This window comes from Macaca nemestrina, chromosome 14 (assembly GCF_043159975.1).
Source record: "Macaca nemestrina isolate mMacNem1 chromosome 14, mMacNem.hap1, whole genome shotgun sequence".
NCBI lineage: Eukaryota > Metazoa > Chordata > Mammalia > Primates > Cercopithecidae > Macaca > Macaca nemestrina.
The window spans coordinates 8,929,994-8,956,654 of NC_092138.1; the positions used below are offsets into that span (position 1 = coordinate 8,929,994).

The 26,661-nt window shown below is 51.8% G+C and overlaps 2 protein-coding genes across 20 annotated transcripts in view; one reads left to right on the forward strand and one right to left on the reverse strand.

The window, feature by feature from the left end:
- Positions 1-24,002, forward strand: part of LOC105498809 (semaphorin 4D) — a 139,917-nt gene extending 115,915 nt beyond the window's left edge. For 8 of the 13 annotated variants that reach the window (XM_011771165.3, XM_011771162.3, XM_011771163.3 and 5 more), the window contains one exon: positions 1,277-3,667. In XM_011771165.3, coding sequence (XP_011769467.2) covers positions 1,277-2,202 — 926 coding nt within the window. In that variant the 3' untranslated portion in view covers positions 2,203-3,667. Of the gene's footprint in view, positions 1-1,276; positions 3,668-3,850; positions 4,070-13,196; positions 13,709-14,534; positions 14,682-16,416; positions 16,627-16,841; positions 16,940-17,951 lie in introns of those variants that run through there. The other 5 variants (XM_071077574.1, XM_071077575.1, XM_071077573.1 and 2 more) reach the window with 4 other exon arrangements.
- The window catches only part of LOC105498806 (SECIS binding protein 2), a 41,612-nt gene continuing 35,682 nt past the window's right edge, over positions 20,732-26,661 (reverse strand). For 4 of the 7 annotated variants that reach the window (XM_011771155.2, XM_011771159.3, XM_011771160.3 and 1 more), the window contains 3 exons: positions 22,855-23,009; positions 22,230-22,422; positions 21,428-21,684 (listed from right to left, as the gene is read on the reverse strand). In XM_011771155.2, the coding sequence (XP_011769457.2) occupies positions 21,581-21,684; positions 22,230-22,422; positions 22,855-23,009 (452 nt within the window). In that variant the 3' untranslated portion in view covers positions 21,428-21,580. Of the gene's footprint in view, positions 21,685-22,229; positions 22,423-22,854; positions 23,010-26,661 lie in introns of all 7 variants that reach the window. The other 3 variants (XM_011771158.3, XM_011771157.3, XM_011771156.3) reach the window with 1 other exon arrangement.

Here is a 26,661-nt window from a genome sequence, read left to right on the forward strand (position 1 = left end):
CTTCTCTGTCTTTTTTTCTTGCCAAAAGAGTATTTGAAGCCACTTAGAGTGTGTCTGTTTACTGGGGAGCAGTCTCCTTCCAAAACGGTCCTGTTTTCTTTCTGCTTAGCTTGGGGCTCATTAAACAAAACCTAAGTCTGTTATAAATGGGGAGAAAGGAGCCTGTGAGTGATTAATCCTCAGGCAGTGGAAGGGCTGGGGTGGTGTTTCCCCTGGGGCTCCCACCTGAGATTCACCCGCCTGTGGATGTCTGAAATAGCGCCTCGCCCAGAGGGAGGGGTGGCATCAGGCCAGGACGCCCCTTCCCCAGCAGCCACCTTCCAGGGTGCTAAAGGCAGACTTGACCCTCGGTTCTGTGTCCTCCTGTCCCTGACAAGACAGCTGTCATCAGACTAAGAAAAGTTTAGACAGCTGGGCATGGCGGTACATGCCTGTAGTCCCAGCTACTAGGGAGGCTGAGGCAGGAGGATTGCTTGAGCCCAGGGGTTCAAGGCTGCAGTGAGCTTATCATGCCACTGCACTCCAGCCTGGGTGACTAAGTGAGACCCAGACTCTAAAAAGAAAAGAAAAGCTGGCCGGGCACAGTGGCTCACGCCTGGAATCCAGCATTTTGGGAGTCTGAAGCAGGAGGATCACTTGAGCTCATGAGTTCAGGACCACCCTGGGCAATGTGGTGAGACCCTGTCTCTACAAAAAATACAAAAATTAGCCAGACCTGGAGGTAGACACCTGTAGTCCCAGCTACTCTGGAGACTGAGGTGGGAAGATCCCTTGAACTGGGGAGGTTGAGGCTGCAGTGAGCTGTGATTGCACCACTGCACTCCAGCCTGGGCAACAGAACCAGACCCTGTTTCAAGAAAAAAAAAAAAAAAGAAAAAGTTTAGGCAGGAGGAGAGTGCTGAGATACACTGAAAGGTCAGCCTTCCTTGTAGCCACTAGCAGAAGCATCTCGTGTCTGATTCAGAGAGTGACACTAGGCACAGAACTGGCCTCTGCTCAGCCTCCCCGGCCTGGCGCGTTTTCTTCTGGGACACGGGTGAGAAATGCGATTTCTGCTGCTCAGAGCTGCCTCTGATTTCTTTGTCCCTATGGGCTGTCATCCAGGGCTCATCTTTGCTTTTTGGTCACGCATGTCTTTATCTCCTTAGTTGTTCTGGAAGATTCCATGTTGCTCCAGTGGGTGAAACTCTTGCATCATCTTGTGGGTATTTTAAAGAAGTTGTTAAATAGCAAATGGGGATTGTTGACGCTGTGCACGTTTATTTTGATGTTCCAGATAAAAGTAAAGGAAGTTACCGGCAGCATTTTTTCAAGCACGGTGGCACAGCGGAACTGAAATGCTCCCAAAAGTCCAACCTGGCCCGGGTGTTTTGGAAGTTCCAGAATGGCGTGTTGAAGGCCGAGAGCCCCAAGTACGGTCTTATGGGCAGAAAAAACTTGCTCATCTTCAACTTATCAGAAGGAGACAGTGGGGTGTACCAGTGCCTGTCAGAGGAGAGGGTTAAGAACAAGACGGTCTTCCAAGTAGTCGCCAAGCACGTCCTGGAAGTGAAGGTGGTTCCAAAGCCCGTGGTGGCCCCCACCTTGTCAGTTGTTCAGACAGAAGGTAGTAGGATTGCCACCAAAGTGTTGGTGGCATCCACCCAAGGGTCTTCTCCCCCGACCCCAGCCGTGCAGGCCACCTCCTCCGGGGCCATCACCCTTCCTCCCAAGCCTGTGCCCACCAGCACATCCTGTGAACCAAAGATTGTCATCAACACGGTCCCCCAGCTCCACTCGGAGAAAACCATGTATCTTAAGTCCAGCGATAACCGCCTCCTCATGTCCCTCTTCCTCTTCTTCTTTGTTCTCTTCCTCTGCCTCTTTTTCTACAACTGCTATAAGGGATACCTGCCCAGACAGTGCTTGAAATTCCGCTCGGCCCTGCTGATCGGGAAGAAGAAGCCCAAGTCAGATTTTTGTGACCGTGAGCAGAGCCTGAAGGAGACGTTAGTGGAGCCAGGAAGCTTCTCCCAGCAGAATGGGGAGCACCCCAAGCCAGCCCTGGACACTGGCTATGAGACTGAGCAAGACACCATCACCAGCAAAGTCCCCACGGACAGGGAGGACTCACAGAGGATCGACGACCTTTCCGCCAGGGACAAGCCCTTCGACGTCAAGTGTGAGCTGAAGTTCGCGGACTCAGATGCAGATGGAGACTGAGGCCGGCTGTGCGTCCCCGCCGGCGCCCCGGCTGCGACGTGTCCAGGCCTGGAGTGTTTTGTGTTTCTCCTGTTCAGTATCCAAGTCTCGTGCAGTGCTGCGTAGGTTAGCCCCCATCGTGCAGACAACCTCAGTCCTCTTGTCTATTTTCTCTTGGGTTGAGCCTGTGACTTGGTTTCTCTTTGTCCTTTTGGAAAAATGACAAGCATTGCATCCCGGTCTCGTGTTCTGCAGTCAGTCGGAGTACTTGAAGAAGGCCCGGGGGCGGCACAGAGTTCCTGAGCCCTTTCTGTAGTGGGGGAAACATGGCTGGACCTCTGTTGGCTGAGAAGAGCATCCCTTCAGCTTCCCCTCCCTGTAGCAGCCACTAAAAGATAATTTAATTCCAGATTGGAAATGACGTTTTAGTTTATCAGATTGGTAACTTATCGCCTGTTGTCCAGATTGGCACGAACCTTTTCTTCCACTTAATTATTTTTTTAGGATTTTGCTTTGATTGTGTTGATGTCTTGGGTCATTTTTTTTTTTTAATTACAGAAGCAGATGTTTTAATATTTAGAAGAAGATGTATATCTTCCAGATTTTGTTATATATTTGGCATAAAATATGGCTTACATTGCTTAAGATTCTCAGGGATAAACTTCCTTTTGCTAAATGGATTCTTTCTGCTTTTAGAAATGTAGACACGCACACTCCCCGGAATCCACTCACCTTTTTCTTTTTTCTTTTTTTAACTTTATTCCTTGAGGGAAGCGTCGTTTTTGGAGAGATTTTCTTTCTGTACTTTGTTTTACTTTTTCTTTTTTTTAACTTTTACTCTCTTGAAGAGGAGGACCTTCCCACGTCCGTGAGGTGGGTTTTGAGCAAGGGAAGGTGGCTGGGTGAGCTGAGTGGAGCCAGGCTGGCCCCGAGCTGAGATGGGAGCGCGGTACAATCTGGAGCCCGCAGCTGTCGGTCAGAACCTCCTGTGAGACAGATGGAACCTTCACAAGGGCGCCTTTGGTTCTTGAACATCTCCTTTCTCTTCTTGCTTCAATTTCATACCCACTGCCTGCCCGGACTTTCCATCCAGCCTCACTGAGCTGCCCGCCACTGGAACAGAACTGAGCCTCCGTGGCCGGGGCCGCGAGCTGCGACCACAGCACCCTCAAGTGCACGGCGCTGTTCCTGCCACTGTCCTGAAGATGTGAATGGGTGGTACGACTTCAACACTGGTGAATTTCACACTCCATCTCCCCGCTTTGTAAATACCCATCGGGAAGAGACTTCTTCTTCCATGGCGAAGAGCAATAAACTCTGGATGTTTGTGTGCGTGTGTGGACAGTCTCGTCTTCCAGCATGATAGGATTTGACCATTTTGGTGTAAACATTTGTGTTTTCTAAGATTTACCTTGTTTTTATTTTTCTACTTTGAATTGTATACATTTGGAAAGTACCCAAATAAATGAGAAGCTTCTATCCTTGATTTGGGGAAGACATTCCTTAGCGGAGGCCGTGCAGCCTCCTGCCCCTGCATGGCCCAGGCGGCACAGCTGGGCTCACTCTTTTCTGTCCGTTTCCTGCTGTGTTTTGCCCTCTCTGGCCTGTGACGTGCTCTTGGCGACTTCTTCCTCAGTGCCCTCTCTTTTCTGTCCTCTCTGTCTCACAGCCTCGTCTCCTAAGCCCCTCCCTCCTCCTGGCTCCTCCTCCCTGTCCTGTCTGGGCCATGCGGGGGACAGGAGGCCTTCCTCCCCCTGGACCCCCTGGCCAGCCTCGGGTGCGGGGCCCGACAGCAGCTCGAAGGTCTCCTTGCTGCCGCCCTTCCTGAGTGACCAGGCACAGCACGTGCAAGCCCTGGGGACCTTCCACCTCTTCTGCCAGGCGACAGGTGAGTTGGGCCCTCTCTGTCCCCTGTGCCCTGTCCATCTGTCTCCTCCCACAGGTGGGGGGCAGGCGGGGGCATCCTCCACATCCCTCCACGTGTGTTCCTTTGCCTTCTTTATCTGTCCTGGCTGCGTCCCTTGGGTTGAGCCATTTCACGCTTTCATTGTGGGTCCATCCCGAGGGAAAGTGTAGACAGTCAGTGTGAAACCACTTCTAGTATACAGGGGCCAACCAGTGTTTTCCGTAAAGGGCTAGATATTTAGGCTTTGTGGGCCGCAGGCTCTGTCACAGCCACTCTGCTCTGCTGTTGTATTGTAAAAGCAGCCAGTCAATACACAATGAATGGACAGGGCTGTGTGCCAATAAAACTTTATTTATAAAAATCCACGGTAGGGCCAGGCACGGTGGCTCAAGCCTGTAATCCCAGCACTTTGGGAGGCCGAAATGGGTGGATCACGAGGTCAGGAGATCGAGACCATCCTGGCGAACACAGTGAAACCCCGTCTCTACTAAAAAATACAAAAAACTAGCCGGGCGAGGTGGCGGGCGCCTGTAGTCCCAGCTACTCAGGAGGCTGAGGCAGGAGAATGGCGTGAACCCGGGAGGCAGAGCTTGCAGTGAGCTGAGATCCGGCCACTGCACTCCAGCCTGGGGCACAGAGCTAGACTCTGTCTCAAAAAAAAAAAAAAAAAAAAAGATCCACGGTGGGCCAGATTTGCCCCAAAGGCCCCAGTTTCCCAACCCATGGTATATAGGATTGCTTATCCCTTAAAAAAAAAAAAAAAAAAAATATATATATATATATATATTTTCAAGAGACAGGGTCTCCCTCTGTCACCCAGGCTGGTGTGCAATGACACAGTCATAGCTCACTGCAGCCCCTGCCTCCTGGGCTTAAGCCGTCCTCCTGCCTCAGCCTCCAGAGCCAGAGTGCTTCTGTTTCTGCTAACAATTTGGAGGTTGATATATGTGGTATTTGGAAATTTTTAAAAATTAAGAGCTTCCAGAATGGGAGTTGCTTTAATGACTTGCTTCATGGTTTTTAAAAGCAGAAAAGATGGGTGGGCATAATCCCCCTGCTCTGGGAAGCCAGGGCAGGAGGATCGCTTGAAGCCAGAAGTTTCACACCAACTTGAGCAATATAACGAGACCTGATCTCTACCAAAAAATGTGAAAAAAACCAACCAGGCTTGGTGGCACGTGCCTTGAGGATTGTTTGAGCCCGGGAGTTTGAGGTTACAGTGAGGTATGATGGTGCCACTGCACTCTAGCCTGGGCCACAGAGCAAGACCCTGTCTCAAAAATAATCATCATCATAAAATAAAAACAGAAAAGACTGAGAGTCTAGTGTACTCCTCTGGGTCACTGGAGCCATTTGCCCTGGATTGGAAAATATTCGGATGGGATGTCTGCTCTTGAAAGATAATAGAATGTCCAGAACCACACTTCAGAGATGTATCCTGTGCTTCAGGCAGTGCATGGTCACCCTGGTGGCCCCTGTGTTGTCGTCTGACTGATCAGTAGATACAGAAAGAATGGAAGTGGCGTGCTAGAGCCTGCCCACGGGGAGGAATGAAGTTAATGAAGAGGAAAAGCAAACCCAATTGCTCTCTTTTAAAACATGTTAAACACACTGTCAGTAGCTCCTGAGAGTTTTAAGGTGCTGCCCTCTCCTGTTAAACAAGCTCTGAGAGCCCCAGGTGGCCCATCTCTGCTGAGCCCGGAATGTCTCTTGGCAGCCAGCACTGGACAGGAGAAGCTGCCAGTGAGCATGGAGCGCTGTGGAGACGGAGCTTTGCAGGGCTGGCTGGTGTGGTTCCTCCCCTCCACTGGGTGCCACGGACCAAGCCTGTGCCCAGCCGCCTGTGGCCACTCTCACAGCTGAATGGTGCTCCTCGGCCAGGTGGTTTGCCTTGGTGCAGGCATCCCGGAGGACTCCCTGTCTCCATGGAGCCTGTGTCCTGTGGCAGCACTGGAGTCCTTCAGGCAGACCCAGGAAGCTCCTCCTTGGTGGGGAGGCTGGGAAGCGAGCAATGGGTCTCTATGAACTGGCCGTGGACCCAGGGCTCCTTTGCCAGCAGATGCAGGCAGGCCGTATGGTCAGGAGATGTTGTTTGTTTGTTTGTTTATTTATTTATCATTGAGGCGGAGTCTTGCTCTGCTGCCCAGGCTGGAGTGCAGTGGCATGATCTTGGCTCACTGCAACTTCCACCTCCCAGGATCAAGCGATCCTCCTGCCTCAGCCCCCCTAGTAGCTGGGACTACAGGCACACCTCACCATGCCTGGCTAATTTTTGTATTTTTAGTAGAGACAGAGTTTCACCATCTTGGCCAGGCTGGTCTCTAACTCCTGACCTCAGGGGATCCACCGGCCTCGGCCTCCCAAAGTGCTGGGATTACAGGCGTGAGCCACCACGCCCGGCTGCTGTTACAATTTTAAATGTGAGGCTCCAGGTGTGCCCCCTGTAGCTAGGCGGGCAGACACACAAGCCCCTGGGGTCCGCAGGGAATGAAAGATGGGGGCCCAGGGAGGAGGGACATCACTGTTACAGCAACAGAAACCACCCAGGTATTTCAACCACAGGGAATTGGTTACAAAGGTGATAGAAGGGCTGAGAACAAAGTGGGAAGGTGAGGTTTCCATTACCAGCCATGGGCAGGAGGAGTGAAGTGTCAAACACTTACTCAGTCTCGCTTGCTGTGCCACCGAGGCTGTGGCCGTGCGATCTGCAGCCTCGCCCTGCCCGTCACACTGCCTTCACCACTGCTGGAGGCCCTACGAGAAGCCACAAAAACGTTTCTCCTTCCACCTTCCTGTCTCCTGTCAACGCCTCCCATGGCCGGACCTAACAAAGCTGGCGGCCACAGATGGATATGGGAATGTAGCCGTGGGCTTGCAGCAGCGTGGCCAGGAGCAGTGTGTGGAGGGTAGGGGAGCTGAGAGAGGAGCGCGGTACTTTCCCAGTGCTCAGGATGGACCCCACCCCCTTTTCACATGGTCTTTACTTTCTCTCCAGAGGCATTTGGCCCCATCTGGGACATTCCCATTCCCTTGTTCCACTGAGGCCACAGCCTGCGAGGGCTGTGAGACCTCCCCAGGGAGGACCAGCTTAGGAGAGAGTGGCTTCGGCCTTTTCAAGGGTGGGCCAAAGCCAGGGCGTCCTGGGCATGCTGTGAACTCAGAGGGGCTGTGGTTGTGAATTTCCCAAGTAGGCTGCGGGGTTCTGTTGGGGCCTGTGGATGCTTCCTGCGGCAGAGGTTACAGTGTGGCTTGCAAGTCCAAAGATCCTTTCCTGAGGAGAGTGAGTGCCGTTTTCTGCCTTGTGGGCCAGGAATGAGCCATTCCAGGTGAGGCCCAGGGCCTGGAGGTTGCAGTACAGTACACTCAGGGCACAGGCCTACCGCTTCCTCCTGTGTCCTCTCCCAGCCACCCAGGGCAGGGCTGCTTTGGAACTTGGCTGGGTTTTTCTTTCCTGTAATGGCTGTTTTCGTGGTAGCTGTCACAGTGGTTTGGGGGCTGTCTGATTAAAGGGCCAGCAAAGTGTCTTTGGAATATGAAGCTTAGAGGACATTGGTGGCATCTTCAGTTCACCATGCTGCGTCCTGGTGCCTGTAGCTCTGCTGGGTGACCCTGTGTGTTGGGGAGCGTCTCACCCCCCAGAGACGGCTGACCGATGGAAGGTCAGTTGGTCAGGGTCGCACTTGGGGACTGAGTCTGCCCCAGAGCTGGTGGAGACTCATGTGTCACCCAGGAGATGTCCCCACCTGCCCCAACACACTCTTGGCCAGTGCTCAGAAAGTGACCCCAGGGACTCGGCCATCCAGGAGAGGTGAGGGCCCTCTGAGGCCAAAGCGCTTCCTCATGGGGGATCAGGGTGGGTCTGCACAGAGGAAAACAGCCCGTGGTGTGTGCAGAGGCTGCCAGGGCACAAGGGCCCAACGTGGGGTGCGGTGGAGGTGATGTGGCCTTGTGGGCACAGTAGGGCGGAGAGGCATGTCCTGGGGATGGGAGAGCTTGAGGCCTGGTGGTGGGGTGGAGGCCCACCCTTGTCCTGCACCCAGGGGCCTCGCTGCCCATCCAAGGGAGGGACAGGGCCACACCTGTGAGCCCGTGTCAGGAGCTGGGGTGGGAGATTGGCGGCCAGTGCCCCTCTCCACCTGGACACATTTCGTCCCTTCACCACACAGTTCTCGCCTCTGGGAAGTGGAATTATCAGTGGAAGATGATACGGAAAGATCCACTGATGGCCTTGGCACAGGCCAGCCTTGTCCCTGGGACAGGATGGGACGGTCCTGAGAAGGGAGGTTATAACACGCCTGGGGTGTCATGCCTTTGCAGTGCCCAGCTGAGACAGCACAGGGTGTCACCCCAAGCGTGGTACCCTGGGCTCAGTGACAAGAGGGGTCGCAGGTCAGGACTGCACTTCCTTGGGGCCCATGCCCTGGGAGCCGCTCGCCCTATGATCCTGAGTCCTGGGGGACTGAGTGCACCGGCAGGGCCTGGAGCTGCTGGGAGCAGCCGACTGCCTCAGTGTGCACCGTGGTCGCACGGGAGGGACAGCGGCCTTGAGAGCATTCACAGCTGCTGCACAGCCATCCTGCACTGTACTGGCCCTGGGATGGACCACTGTCTAAGCTTTGTCATGCAACTAGCAATGCACGTTTACTGTCGTCAGTCACCCTGGTACCAGCTGTGAAGGACGGGCAGGGACACACACATCACACCCCCGACACACACCCCAGACACACACACCACCCCAGACACACACACCCACCCCACACACCACACCCCAGACACACCCCCCGACACACACCACACCCCTGACACACACCACACCCCACACACCACACCCTAGACACACACCACACCCCACACACACCACACCCCACACACCACACCCCAGACACACACCATACCCCATACACACCACACAGACACCCCTGACACACGCCAAACCCCTGACACACACCACACCCCACACTCACCCCAGACACACCCCACACACCCCAGACACACCCCACACACCCCACCCCAGACACATACCCCCAACACACACCACACCCCACCCCAGATACACACCCTACCCCAGATACACACCATACCCCACACACCACACACCACCCGATACACACCACACCCCAGACACACCACACACCCCACATGCCACACCCCACACAAACACCTGACACACCACACCCCAGACACCACACCACAGCCCCACACATGCCACACCCCACCCCAGATACCACCCCTCATACACACCCCACCCCACACACACATCACACCCCCCACAACCACACTCCACAGACACACCACACCACACCCCCCACACACACTAGCCACAGACTATGCCAGCCACATACCACACACCAGACACACACACCACACATGAGCATGACACATACTGCACACATGCCACACACCGTACTCCCAGCACACACATCCCAGACACACATACCACACACACTACACAGACCACACAGCAGACATATCACACCCTGCATACCACACACCAGCACCACACCCCCTCACACCACATGCCACATATATCACACACACACCACACACCAGCATCACACATACTACACCATACCCCCCATACACACCACACACACACAAACCACACACCACACACCAGCATCACACACACACCATACTCTCTCCATACACACCACACATACACAACCACACACCATACACCAGCATCACACACACTACACCGTACCCCCTCCATACACACCATACACAACCACACACTACACACCAGCATCACACACACTATACCGTACCCCCTCCATACACACCACACACAACCACACACCACACACCTACATACCACACACACCACACACCAACCATACACGCCACACACATCACACACCACACATACACAGATACACCACATACATACAGATACATCACAATATGCACCACACATGATACATGTACCATAACACACACACCACATAACAGACACGCACGCCACACCACAAACACAATCATGTCCACCACACGACAAACACGTACCATGTGCATGCACACAATAAATGCACAGCACAAAACATCACATACACCAAATCATACCACACACACATCAAACACCATACACACAGACCATGCACACTCATTGCACATGTGCACACCTACCAACACACACCACACACACACTGTACACTACACCTAAAACACAGCCACCCCCATACACACCATACCAAACACAGCCACTCACACATGCACCACACACAGCACAGCATATCACACACATCACACAAACACCAATCCTACCACTGTTGACATGCACACACCACCACACATACTGCACACACCAAAGCACATACACACCGGACACATGCATGTTACCCACACCACACCACACACACCATCATGTCCACACATACACAACCATACACACACACACACACACACACACAGTTGACTTAGGATCATTTCAACTCACAGTGGGTTTACTGGGATGCAACCCCGTGGAAAGTGGAGGAGCATGTGTATTGACAAGCAGAGGAAAGCGTTCCGGAGCTGGGGGAATAAAGTTAGCATGTGGCCAAGCTCTGCGCCTCTGAACTGATGAACCCAAGTTCCTCATGGATCACTGGGAATACAGATGGGTGAAAAAATAACCCCACCACCCGTGTGCCAGCACATAGCGCATCTGGCATACAATCAAGGATCGATAGAGCTGAATGGTGGATGGGTTGTGAATACATGCAGATACAAATCATGCACTTGTACATTAGTGTGCACACACAGAAATAGATCGATAGAATTTTTTAACCAAAGTGTAGTCTTTACCCTGTCAGGGCCCTGCCTTCACTGCTGCCAGGACTATCTTCCATGTCAAGTTTAGACCCGTGTCATTTTCAAAGCTGATAATGGTTCCCCCGTACTTTGGGCAGCATTTGGATATTTGGATTTGGGATGGCCTTTTATGTTTTAACTACAGTGTTAGAAATCAGAGCCCTTGGAAGCACTGGGATCAGAGGGCAGCAGCAGCAGGTGCCCTTGGGCCTCTCTGAGAGGCCCAGGTATCCGGAGAGGGCCCCCGTTCCTAGCGGCCACAGTGGCCTGTTGGCACACAAGTGTGTGTTCCAGCTGCTCTGTGACATTTCACTTTGTTTCAGACTCTCCTGAAAGGCCATGGCCGTCTTGGGAATTAGTTGACCTTGTGTGTTGGGCCACCCTTGCTGGACAGGACAAGGCAGTGCTATCAACTCCCTGTGATCTGAGGTCCTTAGCATGTTAGATGAGGCAGCTTCACCAGAAGCTGTCCACGTCTCTTCTGTTATCTGTGATAATTCCACATGCCTTTACAGCACAGCTGTCTGGTTACCTGGGGTCTGGAAATGCCCTCAGTGCCTCAGTAGTGCCTTCCCACAGGCCCCCATGGAGCCAGGCAATGCCTGCAGGTGCCTCAGTGGTACTTGCTCAGATGCTTTTGCAGAGAAGTTCAGAATTCCTGCCCACATTGATAAGGTGACTTGGCCAGTAAGTGGCAGGCATAAACTGGTGCTTTCCAGAAGCACTGGGGCTGGTCCAGTGCCCTGAGTGATCAGAGCATACCTGAGTGAAACATTAGGCTGCGTGAGCCTGGTGACTGTCAGGGAGATGAGGACTCAGAGAAGGGAGCTGTCAGAATTGCTACCTGTGTGGCAGGGGTCTCACTCTCTCCTCCCTCCTCTTGGGACCCCTGGCTACTCTCTGACTTCGACAGAGGACAGAAAGGATGACCAACAGGGCCTCGGGGCATACCCCAGCTGCACTGTCTTTGTCCCCAGAAGGGTCCCCAGAGTCTGGGAGGAAGGAGGGGCCAGGGCCAGGATTAGAAAAGACCCTGCCTCAAGGAGAGAGCACAGAGATGGGCCAGGGAAGCAGTGGGATCCTCAGGAAAAGAGGCTGGGAGCGGCAGTCAGGGTGAGGCCCGGGCAGCAGGAACGGGCAGGGACAAGCCAGGAGTCCCATCATGAAAGACATGATGGCCAGCGGCCAGCACCGTGTGGAGAGAATGGCCCCTCTGGGGATGTGCCCGGCTGCCCCATTAGCTGCAGGAAGGCCACCTGGATGTGAGTTTGGGAGATGGGCTGGCCCTGAGGCAGCCAGTCCTGAGGTCAGAGTGGGCCACAAGCATGGGGATGGCGGGAGGACACAGAGGAGTGCTGCAGGGGATGGCAGTGGGGGCACTTGTCAGGATGGGCCTGAGCAACTCAGTCACTGGGTGGATGCCTCACCACCCCTCCAGGCCTTCCTCAGGGCAAGGCCACTGCTCAGGGGGCACCTGGTTTGTCACAGAGTAGAATGAGCTCCACATTTTGTGATCACATCCACAAAGCTCTGAAGCCATGGTGGTCCTGGCACCAGCTGGCCCTGTTAGAGGCTTGGGGTGGGGGTGAGCAGGTGGGAGGTGCCCCAGCGACAGGCTGAGGTGAGTGCTGGAGCCCAGGTCGCTGGCAGCCTCCCCCAACTCCTGAGTAGCTGTAATAAACCCAGCCCTGGTGGATACACCTGGCCCTTGCTTATACCAAGGTGATCAGTCATCTCACGACAGTCCCAGCTGCAGGAGGAAGATTGTTACCTACGGCATCTGCCACAGCAGTTAAAGTTTATTTGCCTCCAACTTAAGCTAATTCTCTAAAAGTACTGGGTTGCAGTGACAGGCAGGGCCGGGGGGAAGCATCCGTCCTCAGGACCTCTACCCTAGATCCTTCTAAGCCACGACAACTTCCCTTCTTTGAGAGTGCGACCAGCGTCACCTGGCTAGCCACTGGGAAGAGCCAAGGCACATCCAGGTTGGTGGCAGCCTCACAGCATCAGACTAGCCTCTTGTCCCCACCTCACAGAGGCCAGCCTGGCTGCTCTCTTGAGGTAACAGGGTTGGATGGTTAGGGGGCTTGGAGCACTGGCCCAAACAAGAAACCAGTGGTGTTTTCAGGGGGCCCTGCTGGGAGATGGAAGACAGCTCCCCACTGGGGGCCCAGGATTCCAGGAGCTCCCCAGCAGGCCTCCATGGGACAGACTTGGGTTTGCAGCTGCTGCCCCGTCCTGCTGAGGGTGCGGTGCTGATGGGGTGGCCCTGCACACTGATGGTAACTCTCACTTTCCCTCTCTCTCATGCATTCAGAAAGAGTTGGATAGTTTAAAAAGGAATACACTGAACGTAAGTACATCTTTAACATCTTTAATGTCTTATGATGATCAAGCACATACTGAAATAGCATTTACTGACGCCTCATGTTAGCGGTGGTAAGCACAGGTGTCTGTTTCTACTCACACCCCAGAGGGCGGAGCTTTGAGGGTTTTGCTGTCAGTGGTCCCATGATGGGGTGTTGGGTGATGAATCCAATTCAGCTCAGGCCACCCAGATGCTTAGTCTCAAGGGCTTGGTCAGGAGAACCTTCCAGAGGCTCCTGTGACTCAGTGACTCCAGTCCCCTGGGTGGTTCCTGGTGCAGGTCACATGAGGGAGGAGACTGGGCTTTTATGGAACTCACTTCACTCTCTGTTCAAAGAAAAGTGTTGTTACTTGATCTTAACAGCTCAAAAAAATCTGTTTCTTAAAATGAGATTTTGCCTGGATGCCCATCAGGTGGGGAAGGGAATATCTATCTAGTTGATGGGCACCTAGATGTATATAGAGACATGTAATATGTACTTATATTTGTAGATAGATATATGGGGTTATCTGTGGTTACAGTCCAAAACATTTTGAGTGGGGAAAAAACAAAGAGTGTTAAGATTTTTTTTTTTTGTCTTAATTATGCACAAAAACCAAACCTGTTCACAAGGGCTTGTCTACCAGGCCAGGGCCAGATGGGCCGCCAGGCAAAACAGTTGTGGAGCACCTTCCAAATTTCCTTGAGTTTATGGAATGTTTCCTTCAAAATAACACTTTTATAAAAAATTATTATTATAAAAGCAATGCTTGTTTGTTGTAAGGTTGGAAACTCCAGGGAAGTATAAAGAAAAAATTTAAACAATCCCAAATTTAACTATCCAGAGGCAGTTACCACCAGCATCCCAGCCATTTTTAGGTCAAGACTGTATCTGCGTTCACACATGTATACACGGGTGTGTACATATATACACGGGTGTGTACATATATACACATATCTATTCTTTCACGTAACAGTATTTTTCTGTGTTGCTGAATATTCTTCGATGGCACTTGGAATGAGTGACTTGCGGCCCCCTTCTTGGACATTTCCCAACTCCTCACTGATAGAAACAGGGCTTCACTGGGCCCATCATTGCCTTGGGACTCATTCCTAGGATTGTCCAGCTAAAGAGTCTGAGCTTGGTCAAGTCCTTGGGAGGAGCATTCTCTGATGATCCTGGACAGTGGGGAATTGTTGACCAAGAGACTGGACAAAGGTGAGCAGATGCCAGTCAGTAAAGCAGGGAAAATGCATTACTAAAGTCACCTTCATTAAACTGGCTATCTCTTCTTTTCAAAAATCCAGCATGTGCCACAGAAATGAAAGGCTCTCTGGCCATCACTGTCCTGCCCAGGGAGGGAAGCGTGGGTCCTCCCACACCATTTAATACCTGTGTCTGGACGCACCCCTCCCCCACACCTGAGAACAAGGCCAGCTTTTCTGTGTGTGCAGGTACTTTGGACTCTCTTGGCTCTGGAATTTGTTTTTCCTGCTCAGTGTTCTGAACTCCTTCCTTTTCACTGCTGAACATTCTCCACGAAGCCACACTTCATTTTGTCATTCCAAGGTTGATGGGCATCTAGGCCAAATCTAACTTCTAAAGACCGATTCTTATGAGGTGTCATGGTCAAGCAGAGGCCATGCCCGGCGCTGGTCTAGGTGGCCCGTGGCCCACTTGGGGGCCTTGGTGGCCCTTGAGGAAGGGCAGGTGCTGATCAGGGAGCCAGGTCGCTAGGCAAGAGGTGGGAGGGTGTCACCCCGGTCCATGCTGCTGGGGTGCCTGGCCTGATGCAGGCTGCACCTGTGGGAGACAGAAGCAGCAGCGTAGGCTGGCCGGCCTCCCCTGCCCCACTGTAAGCAGGAGCTTCGGAGACAGAAGAGCACCTGCACCCCCTCACCTGCCCTCCAGGGCCTGGCCTGGCCCTCCCCACCATCCCAGCTCAGCTCCAGGGTCTGCACCTCTGGGACTGGAGCTTAGTGGGAGCACGCCCCCCCCCAACCCTTTCTGCATTTGAATGGAAGCCAGTGTGTGAAGCAGATCAAAGTGAATGTGCTTGTTTTTCCTTCAGTAAGGGACAGGGAGTTGAGCCTGTCCCAACATGGCCAGCAGCCCCTGGAGGGCCAACAGACTTCACAAGCAAGGAAGGCCGGGAGGTGACCTGATGACCAGACCTTGCTTGTGGGCACCCCCCCGCCCCACCCCCAACACTCTGGTTTTCACAAGCCCACCCCAACCACCTGGAACAAATACGGAGTCTAGGGTTAGCCCTCAGGGTTGGCCACGTAGCCTTCTTGCCCTCCCCAGGCAAGGCAGCCTGGGCCACAGGGGAACGTCCCTGCCTCACCCACCCTCCTTGTCTCCCACAGACAAGCTGAGGCTGGCCAGGCTCCACTCTGGCAGGGCGCAATAGACTGAGAATGTGTGAAGTAATTGGCCTCTCTACTTTTTTCAATAAGTAATTAAGCTCAAAAGCCCAAAGAAAAGTAACAGAGGTTTGGGGTAGAAGTGGCCAGTGTCAGGCCCAGGGTCCATGCTCAAGGCTGGAAGCCCACCCTGGATGTGCTGCACTTGGCGGTCCTAGTGTAATTCTGCAGGGCCCGGCCCCGCCCCCGCCAGGGTCTGAGCCCTCCAGCCTGTGACATGTGCTCCCCTCCAAGCCTGCCACAGGTTCCAGTGTTTCAATTGGAAAGACAGGCCCTCGTGGTCCCCACTCTGGCCCAGCCCCCTCCACACACAGCTGGCCAAGCTCTGGGCCTCTCTGTGCTGTGGCCCTGGTGATGGCAGAGCCTTTGGGATGTCTCTGTCCATGTGGTCACAGGACATGTGTGTGGCAGCAAGGCCAGGGTGAGGTGGGATGCTGTTCCAAAGCCCAGAAGCATTCTGCAGGAAACCAGCACAGCGCTGTGAGGAAGGGGGTCCTAGGGGACACAAGCCACACAGGTGTATTTTGAAAAATGGTAATTAAGGTCAAAGAGCAGAAAGTCCACAGGACAGGGGCCAAGGCCAAGGCTCCCGCTGGCCATGGGGAAGCCACCTCCAGGGGAGTCCCAGGGACTGAATTGGAAGTTGTCCCAAGTCACTTCAGGTCCAGCTGGGACAACAGAAGTAACCCCCCTACCCCCTCGTGGGGTAGCTTCTTTGTGTTCTAAATGTGGACTCAGAGGTAGAAACAGTCTGTGCCCCCAGGTCCTGCAGACATTCGCATTGTCTGGGAGAAGAATGGGCGAGCTCTGGAGACCTGTGTCCCTGTGCAGACCCATGCACTGCCCGATGGCAGCGCCCATGCGCTCAGCTGGCTGCAGGACGCCATCAGGGAAAGCACCGAGTATCGCTGCTCTGTCATCTCCTCAGCAGGGAACAAGACTTCGAAGGTGCAGGTTGCTGTGATGAGACCTGGTAAGTGATTCCCATGCCCACTGGAACCCTTTTAGGAGGTGATTTTTCACTATTTACAATGGCAGTCGAAAAAAACATGCTGGAAAGCATGCTTGCACGGTGGCATTTTGGGTTTGGGATTTATTGGCTTTCCACTGAGAAAGGTGGCCAGTGGGCATCAAGGGTGCCATAAAGGCCCGCAGAGCTATGGCCTGGGAACCCTGCTTGTCTTCCAGAAGTGGCCCACCAGGAGAAGTGGAGCAGAGAGCTTTCCGCCTGGAGGGCTGTGGCTGGGGAGCACGACCGGATGATGCAGAGCTGGAGGAAGGCGTGGGTACGTGGCCGCAGCCGGGCAAAGAAAGTAGGGCTGGAGCCAGGGACAGGGCACCTGCCACATCCGGTGGATCTTTCAAGGGACCCATTCAGCATGGACCCCACTTGCTCCCTCTTAGCCCCAGAGCAGTTTCCTTTACCTGCAACCCTGCGAGGGGAATCCCATGGCTTGTTGCTGAGGCTGCAGATCAAGGGGCATCTGGACCCAGCCCTTAAAGGAGACTGAAGAAGGGAGGCAAGATTGGGAGGGGCTCACCGGTGGGAGCTGTCTGTTAGATGGGCCCCCACGGCCACCCCACCCCCTGTACAGAGCACTCAGCCAGTCACTACTTTGAGGAGAGCAGGAAACCTGGACAGGTAGGGAACCCTCCAGGTAGCTCCTGGCTGGATGCCTCACCTGCAGCACCTGCCGGAGGGGTCAGGGGGAGTGGCTTACTGAACTAAACCCTGGCAGGGACTGGGCTATGGCACGGAAGTTGCAGGCAGCAGGGCAGAGGCTCCCTAGACAGGCTAGGCTCCCTAGAGGCTCCCTGTCTTCCCACGGAGACAGAGTTGTCCAGCCCTGGCTCCCAAATAGCTGATACAGAAGGCAAAGGCAGGGATTCATCAGTGTGTGTGCTACCAACCAGGGTGGGGTCTGCAGCACTCAAATGAGTGCGTTAAAGTGTGTGGGTTACGTGGCTGCCAGCAGACCCCTGAACTGTTGCCACCAAAGCCTGGGCATTTATAGCTGATCCTCTGTACTTCAGCACACACAGCCTCCCTCTCTCCAGCCCTCCTCCCTCTCAGCACAACCTGGGAGTCGAGTGAATGCGCTGCTGCTCTGTCTTCCCGTCACGTATGGGAGAACCACTCGTGGCATTTGGATCTTTAGACCCCAAGGAGGGGAACCACAACAGGGGGCTGAGGCCTTGAGTGCTCTGTCTGGGATGGGCTATGAGACAGACTGGGCTGCAGAGCAGGAAAGGCCCATCCGTTCAGCCAAGGATTCAAAGACCACATTGTTCTTTCAGGAAAGCTGTAGCAAGGACACCTTGTAGCCACCAGGAAGGAGTCCCTGACACCGACCTCAACCCCAACCAGACCCTGCTGCCACTGACCACAGCCACCCCCGGAGAAGGCCTGGTCCCCCGCAACTGTGAGCTGTCTTGCCCAAACCCGCTCTGAACACAGCCACTGGCTACCACCTGATGCGTACCTCCCAGAGACGGGGCAGTGGAGAAGCCCTGAACCCAAGTGGGCCTGTGACAGGAACTAAGACTTAAAAAATTAGGTGCTTACCTGGGACAGGAAGTTCTGTCTGGCACAAGCAGGTAACCAGGATGGCTAACAGGCTTCGACAGCTGCTCGTGAACTAAAACAGCAGTATGTGTGCAGGCTCCTCCTCTAGGGTCAGGCAGCAGGCTCTGAAGGCTGATCCTACACTGTCCCAGTGACTCCCCTTTACAGAGTGCCCCTACCCCCTAACAGCCAACAGGGTTAGCATGGCCAGCACAGATCGCTGCTTTTATTGATGCAAATCAAGCCTGCCGCTTCTCCTACCTGCAGACTTAGCCAAGGAACTCTAAGATGCATGACTGGGACAAGAAAAGGTGAGACTCCACATGAAAATGCCTTGCCTTAAACCCTGAATGACTGTGAGATGCGATCTGGGAGTGCATCTGTCAAGTCTTTTGTGTTTTCTTCACTAACCTCAGAATACTGGGCTCTGTTTTATCAAGCGCTGCAGTTTATGCCTCTGTCCCCTGTCAATGCTCAGCTTCTGCAACAGGACACCGAGCTTGTCGCAGAAAGCCAAACAGGTCAATTATGCAAGTCTCCTGGTGCCATATTAAATTTCTTGACAATGGAATGAGTGTCATGAGTGTTTTGTTCTACCTGCTTTCAAGTCTCTAATTATTAAAGCTGTATCTCTGAAGACTGTCACTGTGTGTGTGAACTTGTCCTAAACCTGCTCAGCCTTTAATCTTATACACACGTCTCTTCTTGTCTGTGGAATGACAGTTTTCATGTCTATCATAAAACCAAAGCCTCTGTTAAAAGCAAGCCGCACCCCTCTGGTGATCCTAGCAAATGCTGAGTGTCCTCCCAGCAGTATGACAATGACCTGTTTTGCATCCCCTCTTTCTGGGGCTGGACGAGTTCTGTAACAGCCTTTGTGTGGGATCAGCATACATTGCCTGCTAATTCCTTCAGGATCCATCACGACAGAGGTGTCCTGAAGACGCCGGAGACACCCTGGTTGTCTCCACACGTCCCCCCCTCCGCACCGCGAGTCAAGAGGCCTAGCCGCCTGTGAGGCGTGTGCTTGCCCATCCAGCCAAGGATGCCAGTCTTGCTCCCAGAACTATCACACTCATAACCTGAAGTTTTCCTGTAAAATATCCATCAGCTCACTGTGGTTCTTGCTTTGGGTGTGGCTTCAACCACTACAAACTGCTGAGTGAAATGCTATGGGCTTTGGACTTACATTCTTGGTGCTGTTCTCTGTATCTTCTCCTAAAGTCTGGATTTCGAGCACTTTCACTCTTAACAAAATAATTACATACTTAAAGTTTTCCTAATGTGGAGTGTTCTATTGGGAAATGTAGTTATGAGGATGAATTTTTGAGTCTTTGCTCTGCTGGAAAAGTAAAAATAGAGTTGTATATTGTTCAGTTAAATGACTGTACTTGGCGCCCCTGGCCCAGAGCTGTGTGCTTCATGCGGCACCATCTGCACGTTGAGGGAGCTGAAGTCACCTGCAGCAGTGGCTTCAGCTGGAGTCCTTCACTGCCAAGAAAATGACAGCGTCACCGGGCAACCACGTGGTGAGAGTTTGGTCAGTCCCAGAAGGAAAGCTCTCAGCAGCTGCATGAAATGTTGAAAAGCCTACCTACTCTGTTTAAGCTGCTTTTATCTTAAGATTAGCAAAACAAACATCACAGACCTAGAGAGCTCTAAAAAGGGGCTCTGAGCAGAGGAATTCATCTCTGTAGAGATCTTTAACTTTTTGATTCATCAAATTTTAAAATTCTAGCTGTTGAGTGCAGCTGATAGCTATTTTGTCTTTTTCCCCACAAATTAATTTTGGAACTTTCATTCTCAAATAATCTCCTATTTTCAAACTTACCACAACTGACTTGCTACCTACTGATGAGGGGAGGAGGAAGCAGGAAAGCCCTCTCCTTTCCTGCCGGCCCCGCTGACTGCCCTGAAAGATAAATGGGTGGAGATGACTCGCTGCTTTCGGACTACTGATGGCCTGACTGACCACATCTACTTCCCATGTCTAAACAGCTCAGAACGTGTGAAGAACAGCAAGGCTCACACTGGTCACTGTGAGCTCCACAGATGACAGGGCGGACGGTGCCTTCATACACCAACCTCTGGTCACATTTCCAGCCCTGCCCGTAGCATGTCATTTCTGACTCATTCCAATTTTATTTGCTCATCACTGGCCACTTCTCAGAGGTACAATATTGGCATGACTGAATTCAATTAAGAGCACTTTCAAAGCCAAAACAATACCCTGCTTACCTGACAAGCAAAAAGCAGTGAAGATTCTTTCCTGCCATTGGCTGTGGTGAGAAGAACGCAAGCGCAGGTTGGGACTGAGCCAGGATCTGGCCCCGGCAGGTCTGTGCAGTGTTGGAGGTTTTTGACAATCATTACTTCCAGACCTAGGAGTGCTGGGGATAGCAGAATCCCCATTACACAGCCCCCTTTTATTTCAGGGCCTAGACTGTCCAAAGGGGATAAATTAAGACATACGAATGATCAAGTAAGACAGAGACCACTGATAAGCCTAAAATCACCAGAGTCTGAAACAAAATTTAATAATTACTCTTTATTTAAAATAAATAAGCCCTCTTACTTACAGAGAAAATATGAAAGTAAACTCTGTCCTCCTGGCCTAAGACAGAAACCACATTCAGAATATGTTCATTTAAAAAGGAAAGATTTGTTGATTATCAAACAAATCTAGGTACTTCAATACACATTGTTTCTTTGAAAAATAAAGACTGAAAGGAATAATTCATTTCAAAAAGTCACAGGTTAGAAAACCGATTTCCCTTCTGAGGCTCATTTTAGCAAATCCTCCAAGTGTTACCAAATCTTTTAAAAAAGCTACATCCCCTGAGAAAGGGCCCTTGCCCGGTAGCCCTCTTGCTCTGACACCAGCAGCCCTGCATCCTTCTGCCAAGTGGCTCCCTGCAGGACGGTGCTGTTGCCAGGCGGGAATGGCCCTCCATGGCCACCTCCAGCAAGCAGGAGCTCACCACCTGCTATCTGCAAACTCACTCACTTGGCTCAGCTATTCTGCAATGGAGAGGAAGTTTCCTTAGCAGCCGAAGTATTCTAAGTATCACATTTTCCAGTACTTTCCAGATCCACAGTGTGCTCGGAAAGCCAGAGCTGTGTCACCAGGCTTTTAGAAGAGATTAACACCTGCACATCACATCTGAGTGACCTTTAACAGGCTCCGCAGCACTGAATGCCTGCAGACACTGCTTCATGTGCCCTTTAATGCTGATCAATTTCCGGATTCAACAGTTACACAAATTACATTGTCATGAAAAACTGAGAAGAAGAAAAAGCCCCAAAGTCTTTTTCAGACCACCCCTCCTTACCCAAAATACAGATACACAGGCAAGAACTCTCATAAATTCAAATTCATCATTTGAGAGGTTGAAGCCTCCAAGGATTCCTCTAGCTCCAGGGCACATGGACTGTAAGCTTCCAGATGTTTTTTCCAGATTTCAACTAAAATGAGAAAACAGCACGAGTGAGGAAGAGGCATCAACCAGTAGGAAGACTCCTGTTAGAAAACCAGCAGCATGGACAAGGGAGCCTGTGGCCACTGCCCAGCAGCTCATGGTGCTCAGAGGTGTCCTGGCAGGCGTTAACTCACTGTTCTCAGCCTGCTGGGCCAGGCTGCCCCTTAGTGAACAGAAGCTAGGGGGCCATCTTCTACAGGGCAGCTGGGGCCTTGTGTGGGTGGGCTAGGAGAGGACTGAACCTTTACTTGGCCTTCCAAGCCTGTCTTGGGTATAGCTATCCTTAAGGCCATCCATTGTCAAGAGACATCTGACTTGAAGTCTGAGACAGTCACTGACAAGCAAAAGTCTGATAATACCTCTTAGGCAATGGACTGGCCTTATTACGGCCAGTCTCAGCTGGACTTACTGGGCCCTGCTACTCAGCTGGTCTTGCAGCATTATCAAGCTGCTCTCCTGGGGACTCTAATTAAAGTCGATAAATAACTTAGAGGACACTCGACCTGACACGACTCTCCCTTAAGCACTCACTGTAGTGTGGCTCTTCTTTTTCTGTCAGGGCTGGGGGGCCATCTTCTGCAGGGCAGCTGGGGCCCTGTGTGGGCGGCCTGGGAGGTGCCTGAGGCCTGGGTTCTCCCGCCAGCTCCTGCTGCACATTCTCCAGCATGGTCTTGTACGCCTGTCGGGCCGCCATTGTCAGCTCAACCATCTTGTGGAACTGATCCTTGGGCACAAGTGAGAGCACACAGGTAACAGCCCAGCGACAGAGGACACGGGTCCCTCCAACTCAGCAATGGCACCCTCCACAGAGAAGCAGGGCTGACATGGGGTCATGTGGACCTTATGCTTATGGATGGCTACCAGGGATGCTGCCCCAGAGGGAAGAGTGGGCTAGGCCGATTTCTTGGGCCTGCCTGAGGTGCCACTATGTCAGCACAAGCCCAGAACAGAGCTCAATTCAGAACCAGACACCCCATGCTGTCAAGGAGACAAAGGCTACCTTTTTACAAGAAGGTTCTGCCTAAGTGGTGGCTTCTCCTCAATGACAGCCTACTGGAGGTTCTGGAGCTGCTCTGTGGGCAAGCCCACACTGACCACCTGCCCCCACTTCCTCCCACGGGCAGTGACTGAAGAGGCCTGTGCCCTGTGCGCTCACCTGGGCCCCATCGTAGCTGAAGATCCCTACCACGCTGACAGGAACTGCCTTATTCAAACTGCGCCCCAGAGCTTTGCGGTTGAGAGCAAACACAAAGGGAATGTTCTGCTCACAGGCATAATCAATAATTGTGTGCAAAGTGTCATCCAGCCCACCTGGTCAAAGGACAATAAAAAATGACAGGAAGACACGTCACATGGAGTGTGGTATTAATACTGGTTGCCAAGAGCTTTTTCTTAGCAACACACCCATCTATGATTTTATACCCAAGGCAGAGGTCCCTGAAAATATGAAGAGAAAGCAAGTTGCAGAATCAACTCTCCAAAAATATGGGGAAAAAATGGGAAAGAAAATACACAGCTGGTATTGTCTTAACAGGAAAAGTTAACTATTAGTATTACTGAAACTTACCACATGCCAGACCACTCGTCAACTGCTTCACACCTATTAGCTCCTGTGTCCTCCCCCAAATCCCAAAAGGCAGAGAGATGCTGTGTCCTCACTGACAGATGGAGAACCAGAGGCACAGAAAGGTTAAGTTCCTTATCCCACATTGTACCCCTGGTCAAGGCACAGGTCTGGCTCCCGAGGGCTCACCACCCTCTACTCCCTGACCCTGCTTCTGGGCCAGGGAACAGCCAAGGCTGGTGCATCAGAGAGAGGAAGGAGGTGAAATGAGCACCATGTGCAGGTGATGCACCTGGAAAACCCAACAGCACCTGAGAAGTACTCCTAACAGCAGAGAAGTACAGAAGTGGGTGTGGCACAAGTCTCTATACACACTCACTCAGCAGCCAGCTGGCATATATCAAAGAGATGACTCCATTTACAACAGCAGCACAAGATTATAGTCAGTAGGAATGAATTTTTCAAGAAACATGAGAAGATTTACAGGCAACTTCAACACGCTATTAACACAATACTGGCCTGGGCAACATAGTAAGATCCCATCTCTAAAAAAAAAAAAAAAAAAAAGTGCCCAATGTGGTGGTATGTGCCTATAGTCCACCTACTCAGGAAGCTGAGGCAAGCTCAGTAACTTGAGCCCAGGAGTTCAAGGCTGTAATGAGCCATGATCGTGCCACTGCACTCCAGCCTGGGCAACAGAGTGAGACCCTGTCTCTTAAACCACCCCCACAACAGAAAATCTCAACAAATGAAAAGGCACCTATGATCCTGGATAGAATGATCCAAAATGATGAAATGTCAACTCCACATTAATCTAATACTTTAAGACAGTGGTCCCCAACCTTTTGGCACCAGGGACTGGTTTCGTGGAAGACAATTTTTCCACGGACAGGGGAAGATGGTTTTGGGATGAAACTGTTCCACCTCAGATCATCAGGCATTAGATTCTCATAAGGAGCATGCAACCTAGATCCCTCACATGCGCAGTTTACAACAGAGTTTGTGCTTCTATGAGAATCCAATGCTGCTGCTGCTCTGACAGAAGGCAGAGCTCAGGCAGTAATGCTCACCTCCTGCTGTGCTGCCCACTTCCTAACAGGCCCCAGACAATACTGGTCCACAGCCCAGGTGTTGGGGACCCCTGCTTTAAAACACTGTAAGTTACTATAGACAGGATTTCTTTTTTTTTTTTTTTTTTTTTGAGACGGAGTCTCGCTCTGTTGCCCAGGCTGGAGTGCAGTGGCCGGATCTCAGCTCACTGCAAGCTCCGCCTCCCGGGTTCACGCCATTCTCCTGCCTCAGCCTCCCGCGTAGGTGGGACTACAGGCGCCCGCTGCCTCGCCTGGCTAGTTTTTTGTATTTTTTTAGTAGAGACGGGGTTTCACTGTGTTAGCCAGGATGGTCTCGATCTCCTGACCTCATGATCCGCCCATCTCAGCCTCCCAAAGCACTGGGATTACAGGCTTGAGCCACTGCGCCCGGCCTATAGACAGGATTTCATTGAGAAATAAAAAATACGGAAAAAATATAAAAAGATGTCAGGCTAACATGGTCAGGTATTAAAGTTTACTATAAAGGTACCATAGTATAAACAAGGTGATGCAGATGAACAGAATGGACGCCAGAAACAACCGGAGTTTAATGGGAACAGCATTTCGGGTAAGTCAGGGAGAAGATGCTAGAGGACTGGGTGGGCCCATCCTGTTCATCTCAGACCACAATAAATCCTACCTAAACATATACAAGTGAAGGAACCAGGAGACATACAGATTTTTAAAAGCAAACCTTTTAAACACTGGAGTGGGAAGGCTGAGAAATAACACAATACCTAGATGCAATTAAAAAGTTCAATACCAAAATATATAACACCTAAAGTCTCTGCATGGCCACTTTTGTGTGTGTGTGTGTGGCAAAACTGACAAACCAGAAAAAACACTTGCAACTCTTACCCAAAGGGCTAACTTTAAAAAAGGTATGAATCAATATAAAAGAGGTCAACATCCCAAAAGCAAATGGGCAACAAATAAGAACAATTCACAGAAAATGTCAAGCTCCTGATGCTGACCCTCCCTCATAAGAAAACTGCTAATAAAAACTCCTGGAGAGGATGCCCATACCGCCCTGGGAGAGAATACAGTGGTCTCTGGAGGAAGACACAGCATATGCCTTCGAGTTACCAATGCACACAGCATTGTAGGCCAGGCACCTGGCCTACAGGATACTCACCCAGTCCTTACAGAGCAACTGTAAGAAACAACAACTGTTTACAATTAGCATAGTATCACCTGGAACCTAATTACATATCGATCCTCTCATTTCAACATAGAAACTTCTCCAATGCATGTCCTACCATACTGTGGAAACTGGGAACTCATTCTGCATCTAGTTGGATGGGAGATTAATTTCTAAGCCCACAGCCCTTATTCTGCCCACCCCCTGCCCCTGATCTACCCAAAGCATTTGCAAAGTGATGAGGAGGCAGCTGCCTGGGACAGAAACTTTGAAGAAACAGACCAGTTCTGGATGGGCTGGGAAAAGGGGAGATGGGGCAGAGGTGGGCTGGAGTGTTTTGTGTTCCTGAGATATACTTACAGTGAAATCTATATTCAGTTTGTCAGGGAAGACATATGAAGTCCCCCTAACATGAGACACATGTCTCCACTGGAGGGTCTCTGCCTGGTGTCCGCCCCAGCTCCTGGGAGTGGATCTGAAAATTTATTTGAGCAGTGTGCAGAGACACCCTAACAGAGCACGCCTGGCTACTATCCTCTCAAGACTGCCTGCCAGGTTGGCCCTTGGCTGTGGTCTGTGAACTTGGATTTTGGGAGGGTTCCCACCACCCTAACTGGTAAGAGTAACTCACTGCGTCTCCATGGTGTGCAAACACTGTGGTTCTGCTTTCCTTCTGGAGTCCGGAACTTTGTATGTGCTACGCAGAGGATGCCTGTGTGACTGGTCCCCAACAGAACCCTAGGCACTGAGTCTCTAATGTACATCCCTGGTAGACAACGCTTCCCACGGGCTCTTAACTCGTTTCTGGGATAGTAACAGTCTCCTATGTGATGTCACTGAAAGTGACTTTTGGAAGCTGGAGCCTGGTTTCGCCCACACTTAACCCCATGTGCCTCTTTGCTGCTTTTGCTTTGTGCCTTTTCACTGTAGTAAGTCACAGCTGAAAGTACCACTCTATGTTGAGTCGTGTGAGTCCTCCTGGCACATCACTGAGCCTGGTGGTAGCCTTGGGAACACCCAATGCAAGCAGCAAAGTCCAGACTGTTTTGCTCAAACAACCTCCAACCTGTTATTAGTGAGCTGAAAGCACGCGTGGCAAGGGCCAACTACTGAAGTTCCACAAGAAAGCCTATGTCAAGCAAGATGCTTGGCTCAGATAATTTCCAT